This window comes from Melanerpes formicivorus, unplaced genomic scaffold (genome assembly GCF_026170545.1).
Source record: "Melanerpes formicivorus ecotype bairdi unplaced genomic scaffold, bMelFor1.0.p_v2 SCAF_134, whole genome shotgun sequence".
Taxonomy (NCBI): domain Eukaryota; kingdom Metazoa; phylum Chordata; class Aves; order Piciformes; family Picidae; genus Melanerpes; species Melanerpes formicivorus.
The window spans coordinates 873,832-886,994 of record NW_027142486.1 but is presented as its reverse complement, the minus strand read 5'-3'; the positions used below and the strand labels follow the sequence as shown (position 1 = coordinate 886,994).

The following is a 13,163-nucleotide window of genomic DNA, read 5'->3' as shown; positions in this document are numbered from 1 at the left end:
CAGCTCAAGAGGGACAGGAAACTACTGGAGAGAGTCCAGTGGGGGCTGTGAGGATGAAGAAGGGCCTGGAATGTCTGTGTGAGGAGCAAAGGGTGAGGCCCTGGGGCTGTTTGGCCTGGAGAGGAGCAGCCTGAGAGGAGATCTGCTCAATGATGACAAATATCTGAGGATGGGGGAAGGGGGCAAGAGGAAGGGGCTGGGCTCAGTGCCCAGTGCTAGGACAAAGGGTGACAGACAGACTGGAACCCAGGAATTTCCTTCTCAACATGAGGAGAAACTCCTTTGGTGTGAGGGTTCAGAGCGGGCTGCAGGTTGTGGAGTCTCCTTCTCTGGGGGCTCTGGCCCTGACCACACCCAAATCATGCTGGGAAATGGAAAAATCCAACTTCTGGGGGGAAAAGTGAGAAAAAGGCAACTTTTGTCTGCAGGAAGAGGGGACACAGTGAGGAGTCACTGCCAGGGGCTGCTCTGGGCTCACCAGGACCCTTCCAAGGGAGACCCAGAGCCCAGGGTGCTGAGGGGGAAGGTGTTGGAGGATGGAAAAGTCCTGCCCCCAGATGCAGTTTGGGGGTCTCCCACCCAGGGGGCTTTGTGAGGTGCCCCCAGTGTCCATCTCTACAGGTTCCCAACTCACCCTCCATGAGCTCCAAGGCAAAGAGGCTTTTCCACTCCAGCTTCTCAGCCCCAACTGGGAATGTGGCTGCATCCCAAACTCTGGCCAGGATCTGCTGGGATGTGGAGAATGGAGCAGAGCTACAACCCCCTGCTGCTCCAAGACACCCTGGACCTTGGCCAAGGATAGGAGAAAGGACAACTGCTACAAACTGGAGCCCAGGAGGTTTCACCTGAACTTCAGGAGAAACTTCTTCACTTGGAGGCTGCTGGAGCCCTGCAGCAGGCTGCCCAGAAGGTTGTGGAGTCTCCTTCTCTGGAGACTTCCAAACCCTACCTGGATAGCTTCCTGTGCAGCCTGATGTGGAACCTGCTTCAGCAGGGAGGTTGGACCAGATGATCTCCAGAGGTCCCTTCCAGCCCTCACCACTCTGTGATTCTTGGCTTGGGCATAACCACCTCTGCCAGTGGTCCCCACCGCACTGCAGCCCAATGCTCACCCTCCCCCCTCTCTTTCCTTGAGGTTTTCCCCCAGCTCATGGCCTGTAACTCCTTGCTTGGTCCAGGGCAAGGTGGTGGATGTGAACATCTGGGATCCCACCAATTTCAGCTCTCCCAGCTCCATCCCCAACCAGCCCAAGGCTTTTCAGCCCACACCCAGGAGGCCTGGTGCTGGGTGGTGGCACATTGGCATCCTCAGCTTGTCCTGCCCAGGATGTTCTGAGCTCAGAGTCTCTTGGGAGCCTCCATCCTGCCTCAGCTCCTACAGAGGAGATGTCAACTTTCCATATGTTCTCCAGCACCTCTAAGGGTTGGGGGATGTGGGAGCTGCTCCAGACTTGCATCTCCAAGTCCTCCAACCTCGGTGGCAAAAGGGGTTGGAGGAGAGGCATCTCCCCTCACCTGTCCTGCAGATTTCCCTTCTCCTTTCTCCTCCCTCAGCTTTTCTGCAGAATCCTTAAATGCCTCACAGAGTGGTCTGGCTTGAAGGCACCTTTCAAGGTCGCTGCTCCATGACTCCAGCTGGATCAGGTTGCTCAGATCCCAGTCCAACCTGACCTGGGATGCTTCCAGGGTCTCCCCTCTGCTCCTGCTCCTTTTTTGGACAAAGCAGCTGCTTGAGGGACTTCCACCAAGAGAAAGAAACCAGCCCAGAAGGTGGCAGCAGCTCCAAAACCTCCTCCCAAGGCATCAGTCAAGAGGTCACCATCTTAACCCAGCAGCCCCAGGGTGAGTTGGTGTGGTGAGTTGAAGAGGCTGATGCTCCCACCACGGGCAGAAAATAAGACTCAGACAAATGGATTGCACAAAGTGGTGGAAAGTTGCAATGGAAAAGCAGTGAAAGTTTTACAGAGAACCACGAGCACAGTGACAAAAGAGGTCCCAAAGCATACCCAGAAGCATCCCATCCCCACCTGAGGGTACAACCAAACCCCCCAGGGCTCTTTCTTCCCCCTCCCCTCCACTGTTAGGCTAATCTCAGCTGGCCAGATGTGAGATTGCCCTTCCCCCTGGCCTTGGCCCTAGCCAGGCCCAAAAGGCCCTGAGATAGCTCCCCCCATTACCAGATAGCAGTGAGGGCAGAAAGAGGAAGTGCAGGACTTTGCAGGTCAGTTTATAGGGAGCAGGACATAATAGGATGAAATGCACAGCATCCTGTGTCCACCCACTGGGCTGGACCCCTCTGGGACAGGGGAGGTGTTCCTCATGTGGGCACAGCAGGGGGCACCTGGCCCAAAGTGCTACACACAGTGTCACAGTACCAGGGTGTCACAGTGCCAAAGCGTCAGGGTGTGTGGCAGTGTGAAGGTTTAACCCTCCCACCACGTAAAGCACAGCTCACTCAGTGGGAGGAGCAAAGGAAATTGCTGCATTGGACAAGCAGAATGAAATGCAATGAAGATATCATAGTATCATTCAGGGTTGGAAGGGGCCACAAGGATCAGCTAGTTCCAACCCCCCTGCCATGGGCAGGGACACCCCACACTAGATCAGCCTGGCCACAGCCTCATCCAGCCTGGGCTTAAACACCTCCAGGGACGGGGCCTCGACCACCTCCCTGGACAACCCATTCCAGGGCTTCACCACTCTCATGGGGAAGAACTTCCTCCTCACCTCCAACCTGAATCTTCCCACCTCCAGCTTCATTCCATTCCCCACAATTAGGTTACCTCAGAGCCTTCTCTTCTGCAGACTGAACAGCCCCAACTCCTTCAGTCTGTCCTCACAGGAGAGCAGCTCCAGCCCTCTGATCATCCTCCTGGCCCTTCTCTGGACACCTTCCATCACCTCCACATCCCTCTTGTCCTAGGGGCTCCAGAACTGGAGGCAGTACTCCAGGTGGGGTCTCCCCAGAGCTGAGTAGAGGGGGAGAATCACCTCCCTCGACCTGCTAGCCACACTTCTCCTGCTGCAGCCCAGGATCTGATTGGCTTTGCGGGCTGCAAGTGCACACTGAGAGCTCCTGCTGAGCTTCTCCTCCCCCAGCACCCCCAAGTCTCTCTCCTCAGTGCTGCTTTCCAGCCAGTCCCTGCCCAGCCTGTATTTGTGCCTGGGATTGCCTCGACCCAGATGCAGGACCTTGCACTTGCTCTTATTGAACCTCCAGAGGTTGGCTTGTGCCCACCTCTCCAGCCTGTCCAGGTCCCTCTGGATGGCCTCCCTTCCCTCCAGCTGTCTGCTGCACCACACAGCTTGGTGTCATCAGCAAACTTGCTGAGCGTGCACTCAATGCCACTGTCCATGGCACCCACAGAGATGTTGAACAAGACAGGTCCCAGGACTGATCCCTGAGGGACTGCGTTTGTCACTGGCCTCCACTGGGACATGGACCCATGGACAGCCACTCTTTGGGTGCAGCCATCAAGCCAGTTCCTTATCCATCTAGTTCCCACCCATCACACCCATGTGTCACCAGTTTGGAGACCAGGATGTGGTGTGGGACAGAGTCAAAGGCTTTGCTCAGCCCCAGGCAAACGACATCAGCTGCTCTCCCCTCATCTATTAATTTTGTCACCTGCTCATAGAAGGCAACCAGGTTGGTCAGGCAGGATTTGCCCTTGGCGAAGCCATGCTGACTGTTCCCAATCACCTCTTCACTATTCTTCTGAGCCAGTAGTGCCTCCATATACAAAGCATGCAGCATTTACAGTATGCCCAAAAATACACAGGGAAGAATGTAACACAGAAACTCCCTCCCGAGGAGAATGCACTCGGCCAGGAGCAGAAGAGAGGCAGAACTGGCTGAGAGGAAGGACTGTGAGGGATCTGTTGCTGTGGTAGTCTCACAGCTGACCAATGAAATTCATGTAGACATCTTCCTTTTGTTTTCCTTCTTACAGCAAAGCTTTCAGCTAGAGAACTCTGCAGCTATCTTTCTTGAAGGCACAGCCTGAAACTGTCACAGTTCCTAAGTGCTGCTCCCCAGGGGACTCTCAGGATCAGCTGCTTAAGTAAGCTGAAGTCTGCCCTCTGGAAGGCCAAGGTCAGGGTTTTGTTGTTGCTCCTCCTTATTTCCCTGCATAGTGAAAACTCCACTGTCTCATGGTTGCTGCACCCTAGACAGCCTCCTACCATCACATCTCCCACCAGCAGGTCAAGCAGGGCCTGACCCCTGGTAAGCTCACTTAAGAACTGTGCCAAGAAGCTGTCCTCCATACACTCTAGGAACCTTCTGGGCTGCCTCCTCTCTGCTGTGCTAAGGCCCCAGCAGATATCTGGCAGGTTAAAGTCACCACAAGAGCAAGGGCTGGCGATCTTGAGACAGCCTCCAGCTGCTTGTAGAGCACTTCACCTACCTCTTCATCCTGGTTGGGTGGTCTTTAGCAGACTCCAACCAGGATGTCAGTTTTGTTAGCCCTCTCTCTGATTTTAACCCACAGGCACTCGATCCTTTCATCCTCTACCTCAAGTTCTGTGGCCTTGAGAGATTCCCTGACACCCAGAGCCACCCCTCCTCCTCTTCTGCCTCACCTGTCTCTCCCAAAGAGATTGGAAGCATGCAGTGCAGTGCTCCAGCCCTGGGGATCACCACCCCACGCTTCTGTGACGGCAACTACACCATGAGATGCAGACTCTGCCACTCGGCACATTCCCTTGCAGGGTTCAGGTGGCTACCTCGGGGCAGTGTGCAGTGGCCATGGAGCTTCCCCTTGGCTCAGAGGAGCTGGCAGAACTTTCACAGCTAGTCCTGGCTTTGAGGTACCCTGGGGGTTACAGGGCTGCAGAGCAGGCACAGGTGGTGATTCCTCTTCCCCCGTGACGGAGCAGGGTCGGGCAGGATGCGGCTGGGCACTGTTCCTGCTTTACAAGCTGGCACACAGGGTTGTGGCTCCGCTGCTTGGAGCTGTGGTAGATGTTTGGACTGCCGAGATTCAGGCTAGTCCCTTCCCCCACCCCTGGGCACTCTCACCCTCAGGGCTGCAGTCCTCTTGGAGACACAGCAGCTGTCTCCCGCCAGTGGGACTGGCAAATGCAACGCTGGCCGCCTGGAGCTGCAGCGAAGGCCTCTCCTTTGCAGGCTCTGGAGGGTGCTGGCTTCTCTCCAGACTGCAGAGGCTGCTAGTTTGCTTGTGTGTGGAATGAGAAGGCTTCCTAGCAAAGAGAGAGTGGCTTGTTTGCAGCTTGGGGCAATACTTGTAAGTTTCTGGAGGCTGAAGTTGGCCAGTGGGCAATCTTGTCAACAGAGAGCTTTAGCCTCCAGAAAGTCCCAGGCAAGATCATGGAACAGGTCATCTTGAGTGCAATCACACAGCACTTACAGGATGGCCAAGGGATCAGGTCCAGCCAACATGGATTTAGGAAGGGCAGGTCCTGCCTGACCAACCTGATCTCCTTCTATGATCAGGTGACTGCCTGGTGGATGTGGGGAGGCCTGTGGATGTGGTCTACCTGGACCTCAGCAAGGCCTTTGACACTGTCCCCCATAGCAAACTCCTGGCCAAGCTGTCAGCCCATGGCTTGGATGGGAGCACACTGAGATGGGTTAGGAACTGGCTGGATGGCCGAGCCCAGAGAGTGGTGGTGAATGGTGCCGCATCCAGCTGGCAGCCAGTCAGTAGTGGAGTCCCCCAGAGATCAGTGCTGGGCCCCATCCTCTTTAACATCTTTACTGATGAGCTGGATGAGGGTATTGAGTCCATCATCAGTAAATTTGTTGACAACACCAAGCTGGGGGCAGAAGTTGATCTGCTGGAGGGTAGAGAGACTCTGCAGAGGGACCTTGACAGGCTGGACAGATGGGCAGAGTCCAAGGGCATGAGATTGAACACATCCAAGTGCCGGGTTCTGCACATTGGCCACAGCAACCCCATGCAGAGCTATAGGCTGGGGTCAGAGTGGCTGGAGAGCAGCCAGGTAGAGAGGGACCTGGGGGTACTGGTCGATGGTAGGCTGAACATGAGCCTGCAGTGTGCCCAGGCAGCCAGGAGGGCCAATGGCATCCTGGCCTGCATCAGGAACAGTGTGGCCAGCAGGAGCAGGGAGGTCATTCTGCCCCTGTACACTGCAGTGGTTAGGCCACACCTCGAGTACTGTGTCCAGTTCTGGGCCCCTCAGTTTAGGAAGGAGGTTGAGTTGCTGGAAGGTGTCCAGAGAAGGGCAACGAAGTTGGTGAGGGTCTTGGAACACAGCCCTGTGAGGAGAGGCTGAGGGAGCTGGGGTTGCTTAGCCTGGAGAAGAGGAGACTCAGGGGTGACCTTATTGCTCTCTCCAACTCCCTGAAGGGAGGTTGTAGACAGGCAGATGTTGGTCTCTTCTCCCAGGCAGCCAGTACCAGAACAAGGGGACACAGTCTCAAGCTGCACCAGAGGAGGTGTAGGCTGAAGGTTAGCAAGAAATTCTTCACAGAGTGACTGCCCATTGGAATGGGCTGCCCTGGGAGGTGGTGGAGTCGCCATCGATGGAGGTGTTCAGGAGGAGACTTGACAGGGTGCTTGGTTGCATGGTTTAGTTGATTAGGTGGTGTTGCATGATAGGTTGGACTTGATATTGAAGGTCTCTTCCAACCTGGTCTGGTCTATTCTATTCTATTCTATTTGTGAGGCTGGAATTCTGCCCTTACTAGGCAGTGCCACGAGCATCCCATGCAGGGGTGCATGTTGCTGTTTACCCCTGGGAAGGCAGTCTGGGTTGTTTACTTGACTGGCTGGTACCCTGGTGTGCTGGGTTACACTCATCCTGGGGAGCAGAGGGGAGGCTGAAAGAGGCCAGCTCATCAGGAGGACACAAGAAACTTGACCCAGGTGGGCAGAGAAGGACTTGGTTTCCCCTTTCCAGGAGGTCAAAGGTGCTCTATTCCACTCCCCCTGCCTGCCCAGCAAGCCTATAAAGAGAGGACATTTGCTGCTGCCCTCTGCTCCTGCCTTGCCTGCTTGAAAGAGCATTCAGCTGCTGCTGGTTTCCTGTGCTGGCCACGTGGTCAGGCCTGGTTCTCTCTCCAAGCTGCATCCAAGCTTTCTGAAGGACTGAATCCACTTCCATCCAGGGAAATCCAAGGCCATCCAGGCTTGGGTTTGTACATTTTCCTATCTATCCTTATCCCTTGCCCTTGTGAACCCTCCCTGCTATTGCTATATATATATTTTGTTAAAAAAGTTACTTCTCCTACTTCCAAACCAAGTCCAAACTACTCTTTTGTAGAGTCACCTCCTTCCCTTTTTTCCTATCCCCCCTGTGACCATTTGAGGTGGTGCCTTTAACAAAGGGACACCATGTGTCGAGGGTTGGAAGGGTAAGGCCAAAAAGCCTCCTCCCTCCTCCCTGTAAAGTAAAGGGAAAGAAAATTGAAGGGAAAGGGGAAAAAAAACCTCACAGCTGAATTAGCAAAGCAATGGAGCTGTATATTTACAAAAGCAATACAGGATATGCAGGGGAATTTACAGAATTTACAATATTTGCAATATATACAAAAATATACAACAAAGCAGCACAGAAATGAGAGTTCCCCCCTCTGCTGAGGGGGGAATGACTCTCCCCCTTTCCCCAGAGCGGGTTAGAAAGAGAGAGAAAGAGAAAAAAGTTAGAGGCAGTTATGTGTTAATTGGAAAGCAGTTAATACAGGCCTTGCAGCTTATCAGTTTCAAGGTCAAGCCTTGGCTGAAAGCCCAGAACGCTGTGAGCTGCAAACCACCGAAGGAGCGGAAGAAAGACAGAACTGAACTGAACTGGAAAAGTGCAGGAAAGCCCAAGATACCCTGCTGCACTCCCAGTCCTGAAGGTGCTTCCTCCCAATCTACCAATGAAATTAGTTTAGATCCTTCTTTTCGTTTACCAACTTCCATCCACCATATTCCCTTTCTTAAGGGGACAGCCTCAACCGGTCACACCATGGCAGAATGTTTTATAAGCAAGACAGGTCTAAACTAATTTCATTGGTGGAGAAGCAGAGGCACTGCCTTAGGTTTTGATTCCCAGTGGGACTTGTCTCAGTTCAGTCTTGCACTTTCTCCTTCCCACTGCTCACAGGTTCTGGGCTTTCAGCCAGACTGACCTTGGAAAAAGATAAGGCCTCTGCTAACACACTTGCTCTAACCATATAACTGCTTTTAATTAACAACTTCTCTTTTTCTCTCTTTCTAACCCTCTTCTGGGAAAAAGGTACAGGGGGAAACTCTTCCTCCTGGCGGGGGAGGGGAATCTCATTTCTGTGTTACTTCGTTGTATATTTCTGTATATATTGTAAATACTGTAAATTCTGTATATTCCCCTGCATTTCCCAAACTGCTTTGTAAATATAGCACACAATCCTTTGCTAATCCAGCTGTAGTTTTTTTTCCTTTCAATTTTCTTCCCTTTACTTACGGGGGGGTGGGGGGGGAAGAAGGCTTGAGGCCTTCCCCCCAACCCTCGACACCCCCTTTTTTTTCCCTTTTCTCCTTTTCCTTTCCCCTTCCTTACTAGGGAAAGGGAGGGGGAGGGGGGAGGAATTCTCAGTCTGTTCTCATCTGAGCTGTTAAACTCCAGTTAAGGCTCAAACCAGCACACCTGGTCTTTGTTCCTCAGCTCTGGGCTGAGTACCCACTCTGGAAAGGAGGGTGGAAGGGGGAATGTGGCCAAACATGTTGGGGTAAGTTTGACAGTATTGGGGGCATAATTCTAGGCACCTGGTGCCTTCAGCACAGAACCTTGAGCAGAAGGGCCTGGGCACTGCGGGGGATGCAAGAGGAGCCAGCAGGGAATGCTCACCGTGAACAAGGCCATTGTGTACCCAGGTCTGTGTTAGGAGGAGCTGGGTCTTCTACACCAGGGCAGTTGTCATCCCCCTCCACTGAGCCCTAGTGTGGCCACGAGAGGACCAGTGAGTCCCTCTGGGGGGCTTCCTGTTGGAGAGAAGTGGGGAGGAGTGGAGAGAGTCCAGAGGAGCTCTGACAAGCTGAGATTGGAAGCCTTGAGCACAAAGCCTGCCTGGGGAGGCTGAAGGACCTGGGCTTCTTGAGGCAGGTAAAGGAGAAGCTCAGAGCATGCCAGTCACAACCTGCAGGTGGCTGAAGTGTGGTTTCAGAGCTGGTGGAGTTGTTCTGAGTGGTGGGAAAAAAATCAGGAGATAGGAAGTGTGGCTAGGGAGGCTGAGAGCAGAAGTGAGGAGAAGGAAATGTCCCTGCAAGGGCAGTGCTGTGGGACCAGAGGGCACTCAGAGGGAGGCTGAGCCAGCCCTTGGCTTTCTCTTCCATGGAACCAGCAGGGAGGATGGAGAGATGTCAGTGAGGGGGATGAGAGATTGAGGTGAACTTGGTGAGAGGACTGGGTGTCTTCAAAGGAAGAGGTGCAGCTATGGGACACCATAGGGCAGGCTGTGGTGGGGATTGGCAAGGCTGAAAGCCCTCATCAGAGATGACCTCTTCATCACCATGGCTGTGGCCATTGTCTCTGCAACCAGAAGGTAGCTGAACTTCATTCACAAAGACCTCATTGCCTCCCGGCCCCACCTAGCACTGTCACACCATAGACCTGCTCCAGCCATTGCACATCCTCACATCCCACTGCCCCAGGAAGAGCCCTGAGCCATGTCTGAGGGACAGGATCTCCCTTCCGAGGGGCTGGGGGCCAGGACTTGGCCCTTTGGCTTGATCAAGCCCATCCAGGTTTGCTCAGCATCAGAGCAACCTTGATATTGTCTTAGTCTTCCTAGTTCTTGCTTCTGCTTTTCTGCTCTAACAAGCCCCTGGGGAGGCTTTGTCAGTGATGGTCCTCAGTGGGACCCATTAGGGCTCCAGCAAAGTTGGCAGTTGGCATTTGGCTTCCTGAGAGGTTTCTTCAGCTTGCTCTCAGTCTCTGAGACTCATGGACTCGACACCAAGGCCGCCAGAGGAGTCATTAAATGCCTGGGGCTGGTCCTCTGCTGCTGAGCTGAGCCAGGCTCCTGGGCTGGAGGGAGCTTCTGTCAAGCAGGCAGCACTGCAGAGAGACAGCTCTGCCCAGGAGCTGCTCCTCTGCACAGGGCAGCAGGGCTGAGGGCACTGCCAGGACATCTCAAGGAGATGAGGAAGGCAGAGAGAGCTTCAAGGTAGGCAGGACAGGTTGGGTGCTGAGAGCTCAAAGAGGAGAAAGCTTCCCAGCCCTGGGTGTGGTGAGTCTGTGGTGCAGGAGGATGGATTTGCAGTTTGTGGAGCTTGTAAAGCTGCCACATCCCACAGCCTCTGGCATCTCTCTCTTCTAGAGAGGGGCAGGAGATGCTCCAGAGCAGAGCTTCCCATCTGCACCATCAGAGACACAGGACAGGACAGCTGCCTCCTGCTGGGATGACTGCAAGGCTGTGAAGCTTGGAGTGCACAAACTTCCTGCACAGAAGGAGAAGTAAATGTGAGAGGATTGTCTGGGAAATAGCCAAGGAGTTGTCTGAAGGAATTCTCTCCTAACCTGTGTGATGTCTTCTCCTCTTTCAACAGTCCTCCATGGCCAGAGACAGACCATGTCCAACAGCAGCTCCACCACCCACTTCCTCCTGCTGGCATTCACAGGCACAAGGCAGCTGCAGCTCCTGCACTTCTGGCTCTTCCTGGCCACCTACCTGGCCACCCTGCTGGGTAACAGTCTCATCATCACCACCATAGCCTGGGACCACCACCTCCACACCCCCATGTACTTCTTTCTCCTCAACCTTGCCTTCCTAGATCTCGTTTCCATCACCACAATTCTTCCCAAATCCATGGCCAATTTCCTCTGGGACACCAGGGCCATCTCCTATGCAGGATGTGCTGCTCAACTCTTTTTCTTTTCCTTGTTCCTTTCAGCAGAGTATTTTCTCCTCACCGTCATGGCCTACGATCGCTACGCTGCCATCTGCAGACCCCTGCACTATGAGACCCTCCTGGGCAGCAGAGTTTGTGTCCTCCTGGCAGCAGCTGCCTGGGCCTGTGGCTTTCTCACTGCTCTGCTGCACACCGCCAATACCTTTTCCCTGCCCCTCTGCCAGGGCAACTCTGTGGAGCAGTTCTTCTGTGAAATTCCCCCAATCCTCAAGCTCTGCTGCTCCACCTCCTGCCTCAGGGAAGTTTGGCTTCTTGCTTTCAGTGCTTTTGCATTTGCGGGATGTTTTGTGTTCATTGTGGTGTCCTATGTGCAGATCTTCAGGGCAGTGCTGAGGATCCCTTCTCAGCAGGGACGCCACAAAGCCTTTGCCACCTGCCTGCCTCACCTGGCTGTGGTCTCTCTATTTATCACCATTGGCATCTTTGTCTACCTGAAGCCCCCCTCCATGTCCTCCCCATCCCTGGATCTGGTGATGGCAGTTCTGTACTCGGTGGTGCCTCCAGCAGTGAACCCTCTCATCTACAGCCTGAGGAACCAGGAGCTGAAGGATGCCCTCAGCAAACTGATCCCTGGGTGTTTTGAGAAGCAATAAACTCTTTGTGTTCTCCTGCAGAGCAGTTCTGATGCCTCTCAGAGCAGGCCCAGCCTGGCTCCTGTACTTTGGGGGGTTGGAGCTGGGGAGGGGGATTTTTGCTATTTATAATGTTGTCATCCCCTTTCTAATCCCCTCCCTGCTTTGCTTTTCTGACCCAGAGTTTGTGTAACAGGAGCTGTGCTCCTTCTTTGGTTAAACAACAGAAAGGCTTTTCTGTGAGCATTTGTCTTTTCCTGAGCTCCTTCCTCCAAGCCTTCTCTGCAGCTCCAGGGGCAGTTCATCTCTTCAGAGGTAGAGGTGAAGAGTCCCAGCACAACAGCTCTGCCACACAGCCCCAGCACTCGTTCTTCCAGGGCTGCTCTCTTTCCCCTGCCACACTCTCCTTCAGATCCCTTGTGTTGGTCTAAGGCCTGAGTGCTGTGGCACCTTGCTCATGGCTCTGCCGTGTGCAGCCCTGTGACCGCAGGCAGGGACAGGCCATGAGCACTTCTGTGACTGAGCTGGCCCCCAAGGGCAGTTCCATGAAGACAGGTGATCTGCTGAGGGCAGTGTCTGGAGGCTTAGGTCTTCATCTAAAGTTTCTTTCAGGAGCATGCCCAAGAAATTGCCCCCCAGAGACAAACACCAGGGAAGGGTTGAAGTGTGGAGTGTGCAGGGATGGGGCACACAGCAGTGTCCTCACACAGCCAGGCCTCCTGCAAGAGACCTGAAGAGCATCAGAGCAGGGTCTGACCTGTGCCTGTGCTCACTGCACACCCTGGGGAAGCTGTCCCAGGGCAGTCACCCTGGACTAGTCCCTCACAACCACCACTTCCAGCACTGGCCTCTCACCCCAGCTTGGATAGGTTCTTTGTCCCTCCCTGGGAGGCCAGCAGTGCCTGCTTGCATTGTGCAGGTGAGAGGTCAGCAGGGGCATTGTGTGTGGGGTGAGGGTAGCCTGAGTGAGCACAGACACCAACAGCCAAGGCCCTGGAGGTTGGAGGAGCCTCTCAGCCTCTGGCAGGGGCAGCAGGAGGCCAGGGAGACCCTGTGACTGCTGCAGTGCAGGGTCTGTGTGAGTGATGGGGAAAGATTCTGTCTCTAAACATCCCAAGGTGAGGAAGGAGTTCATGAGGCCAGCTCAGATGTGGACACCTGACAGAGCTCTGACCTTTCTGTGTGTGACTGCAGAACAAACTCTCTGCTCCAGGGAGATTCATCTCAGGTGCCTTGGACAGGTTCATTGCAACAGTTCCTGTCTGCTCACATCACCCTACCTGGACTGTGTCCTGCACTGTGCACAGAACCAGCAGAGAGGTTTTGGGTCTTTGGAAAATGCATCTTCAAGAAGGCCAAGAAGGAGGATGGGACACATTCCAGACTGGTCACCCTCAGCACAGTCCCTGGGAAGGTGATTGGCCAAACCCCCCTGCAGCTATTTGCAGGCCAAGAGAGAGAGTAAGGAATATCTGTGAGTAGGGGAAAGAAGATGGTTTGTCCCTGGACCTTAGCCAGGGCTTTGCCATGGTCTCTCATAGTTTCTTTAGAGCCAGAATGGTGATAGCTGGAGAGAAGCAATGGATGAGGTGGTGGATGGGAAGCCAGCTGGTGGATCAAGCCCAAATGTCACCAGCTTGGAGTGCTCCTGGCAGATGCTTCCCAGTGACATCCCCCTCAGGGCAAGCCCTTGGGCCAGCACTGTGCAATGTCTTCATCAGCTCCCTGCACC

General features: G+C 54.1%; 1 protein-coding gene across 1 annotated transcript; it reads left to right on the top strand.

The window, feature by feature from the left end:
• Positions 1 to 6,991: 6,991 nt before the first annotated feature.
• Positions 6,992 to 11,452, top strand: LOC137456686 (olfactory receptor 14J1-like). Its single transcript, XM_068168246.1, has 4 exons — positions 6,992 to 7,122; positions 10,268 to 10,410; positions 10,497 to 10,634; positions 10,842 to 11,452. The coding sequence occupies exons 3-4, from the start codon at positions 10,520 to 10,522 to the stop codon at positions 11,450 to 11,452; spliced, it is 726 nt and encodes a 241-aa protein (XP_068024347.1). The 5' UTR covers positions 6,992 to 7,122; positions 10,268 to 10,410; positions 10,497 to 10,519.
• Positions 11,453 to 13,163: the final 1,711 nt, after the last annotated feature.

What these genes read in the sequence shown, in the direction of transcription:
- LOC137456686 (XM_068168246.1), top strand. Translation starts at nt 10,520, where the DNA reads ATGTCCAACAGCAGCTCCACCACCCACTTCCTCCTGCTGGCATTCACA. An exon ending in CTACCTGGCCACCCTGCTGG is followed by an intron (nt 10,635 to 10,841) that starts GTAACAGTCTCA and finishes TGTTCCTTTCAG; the next exon opens with CAGAGTATTTTCTCCTCACC.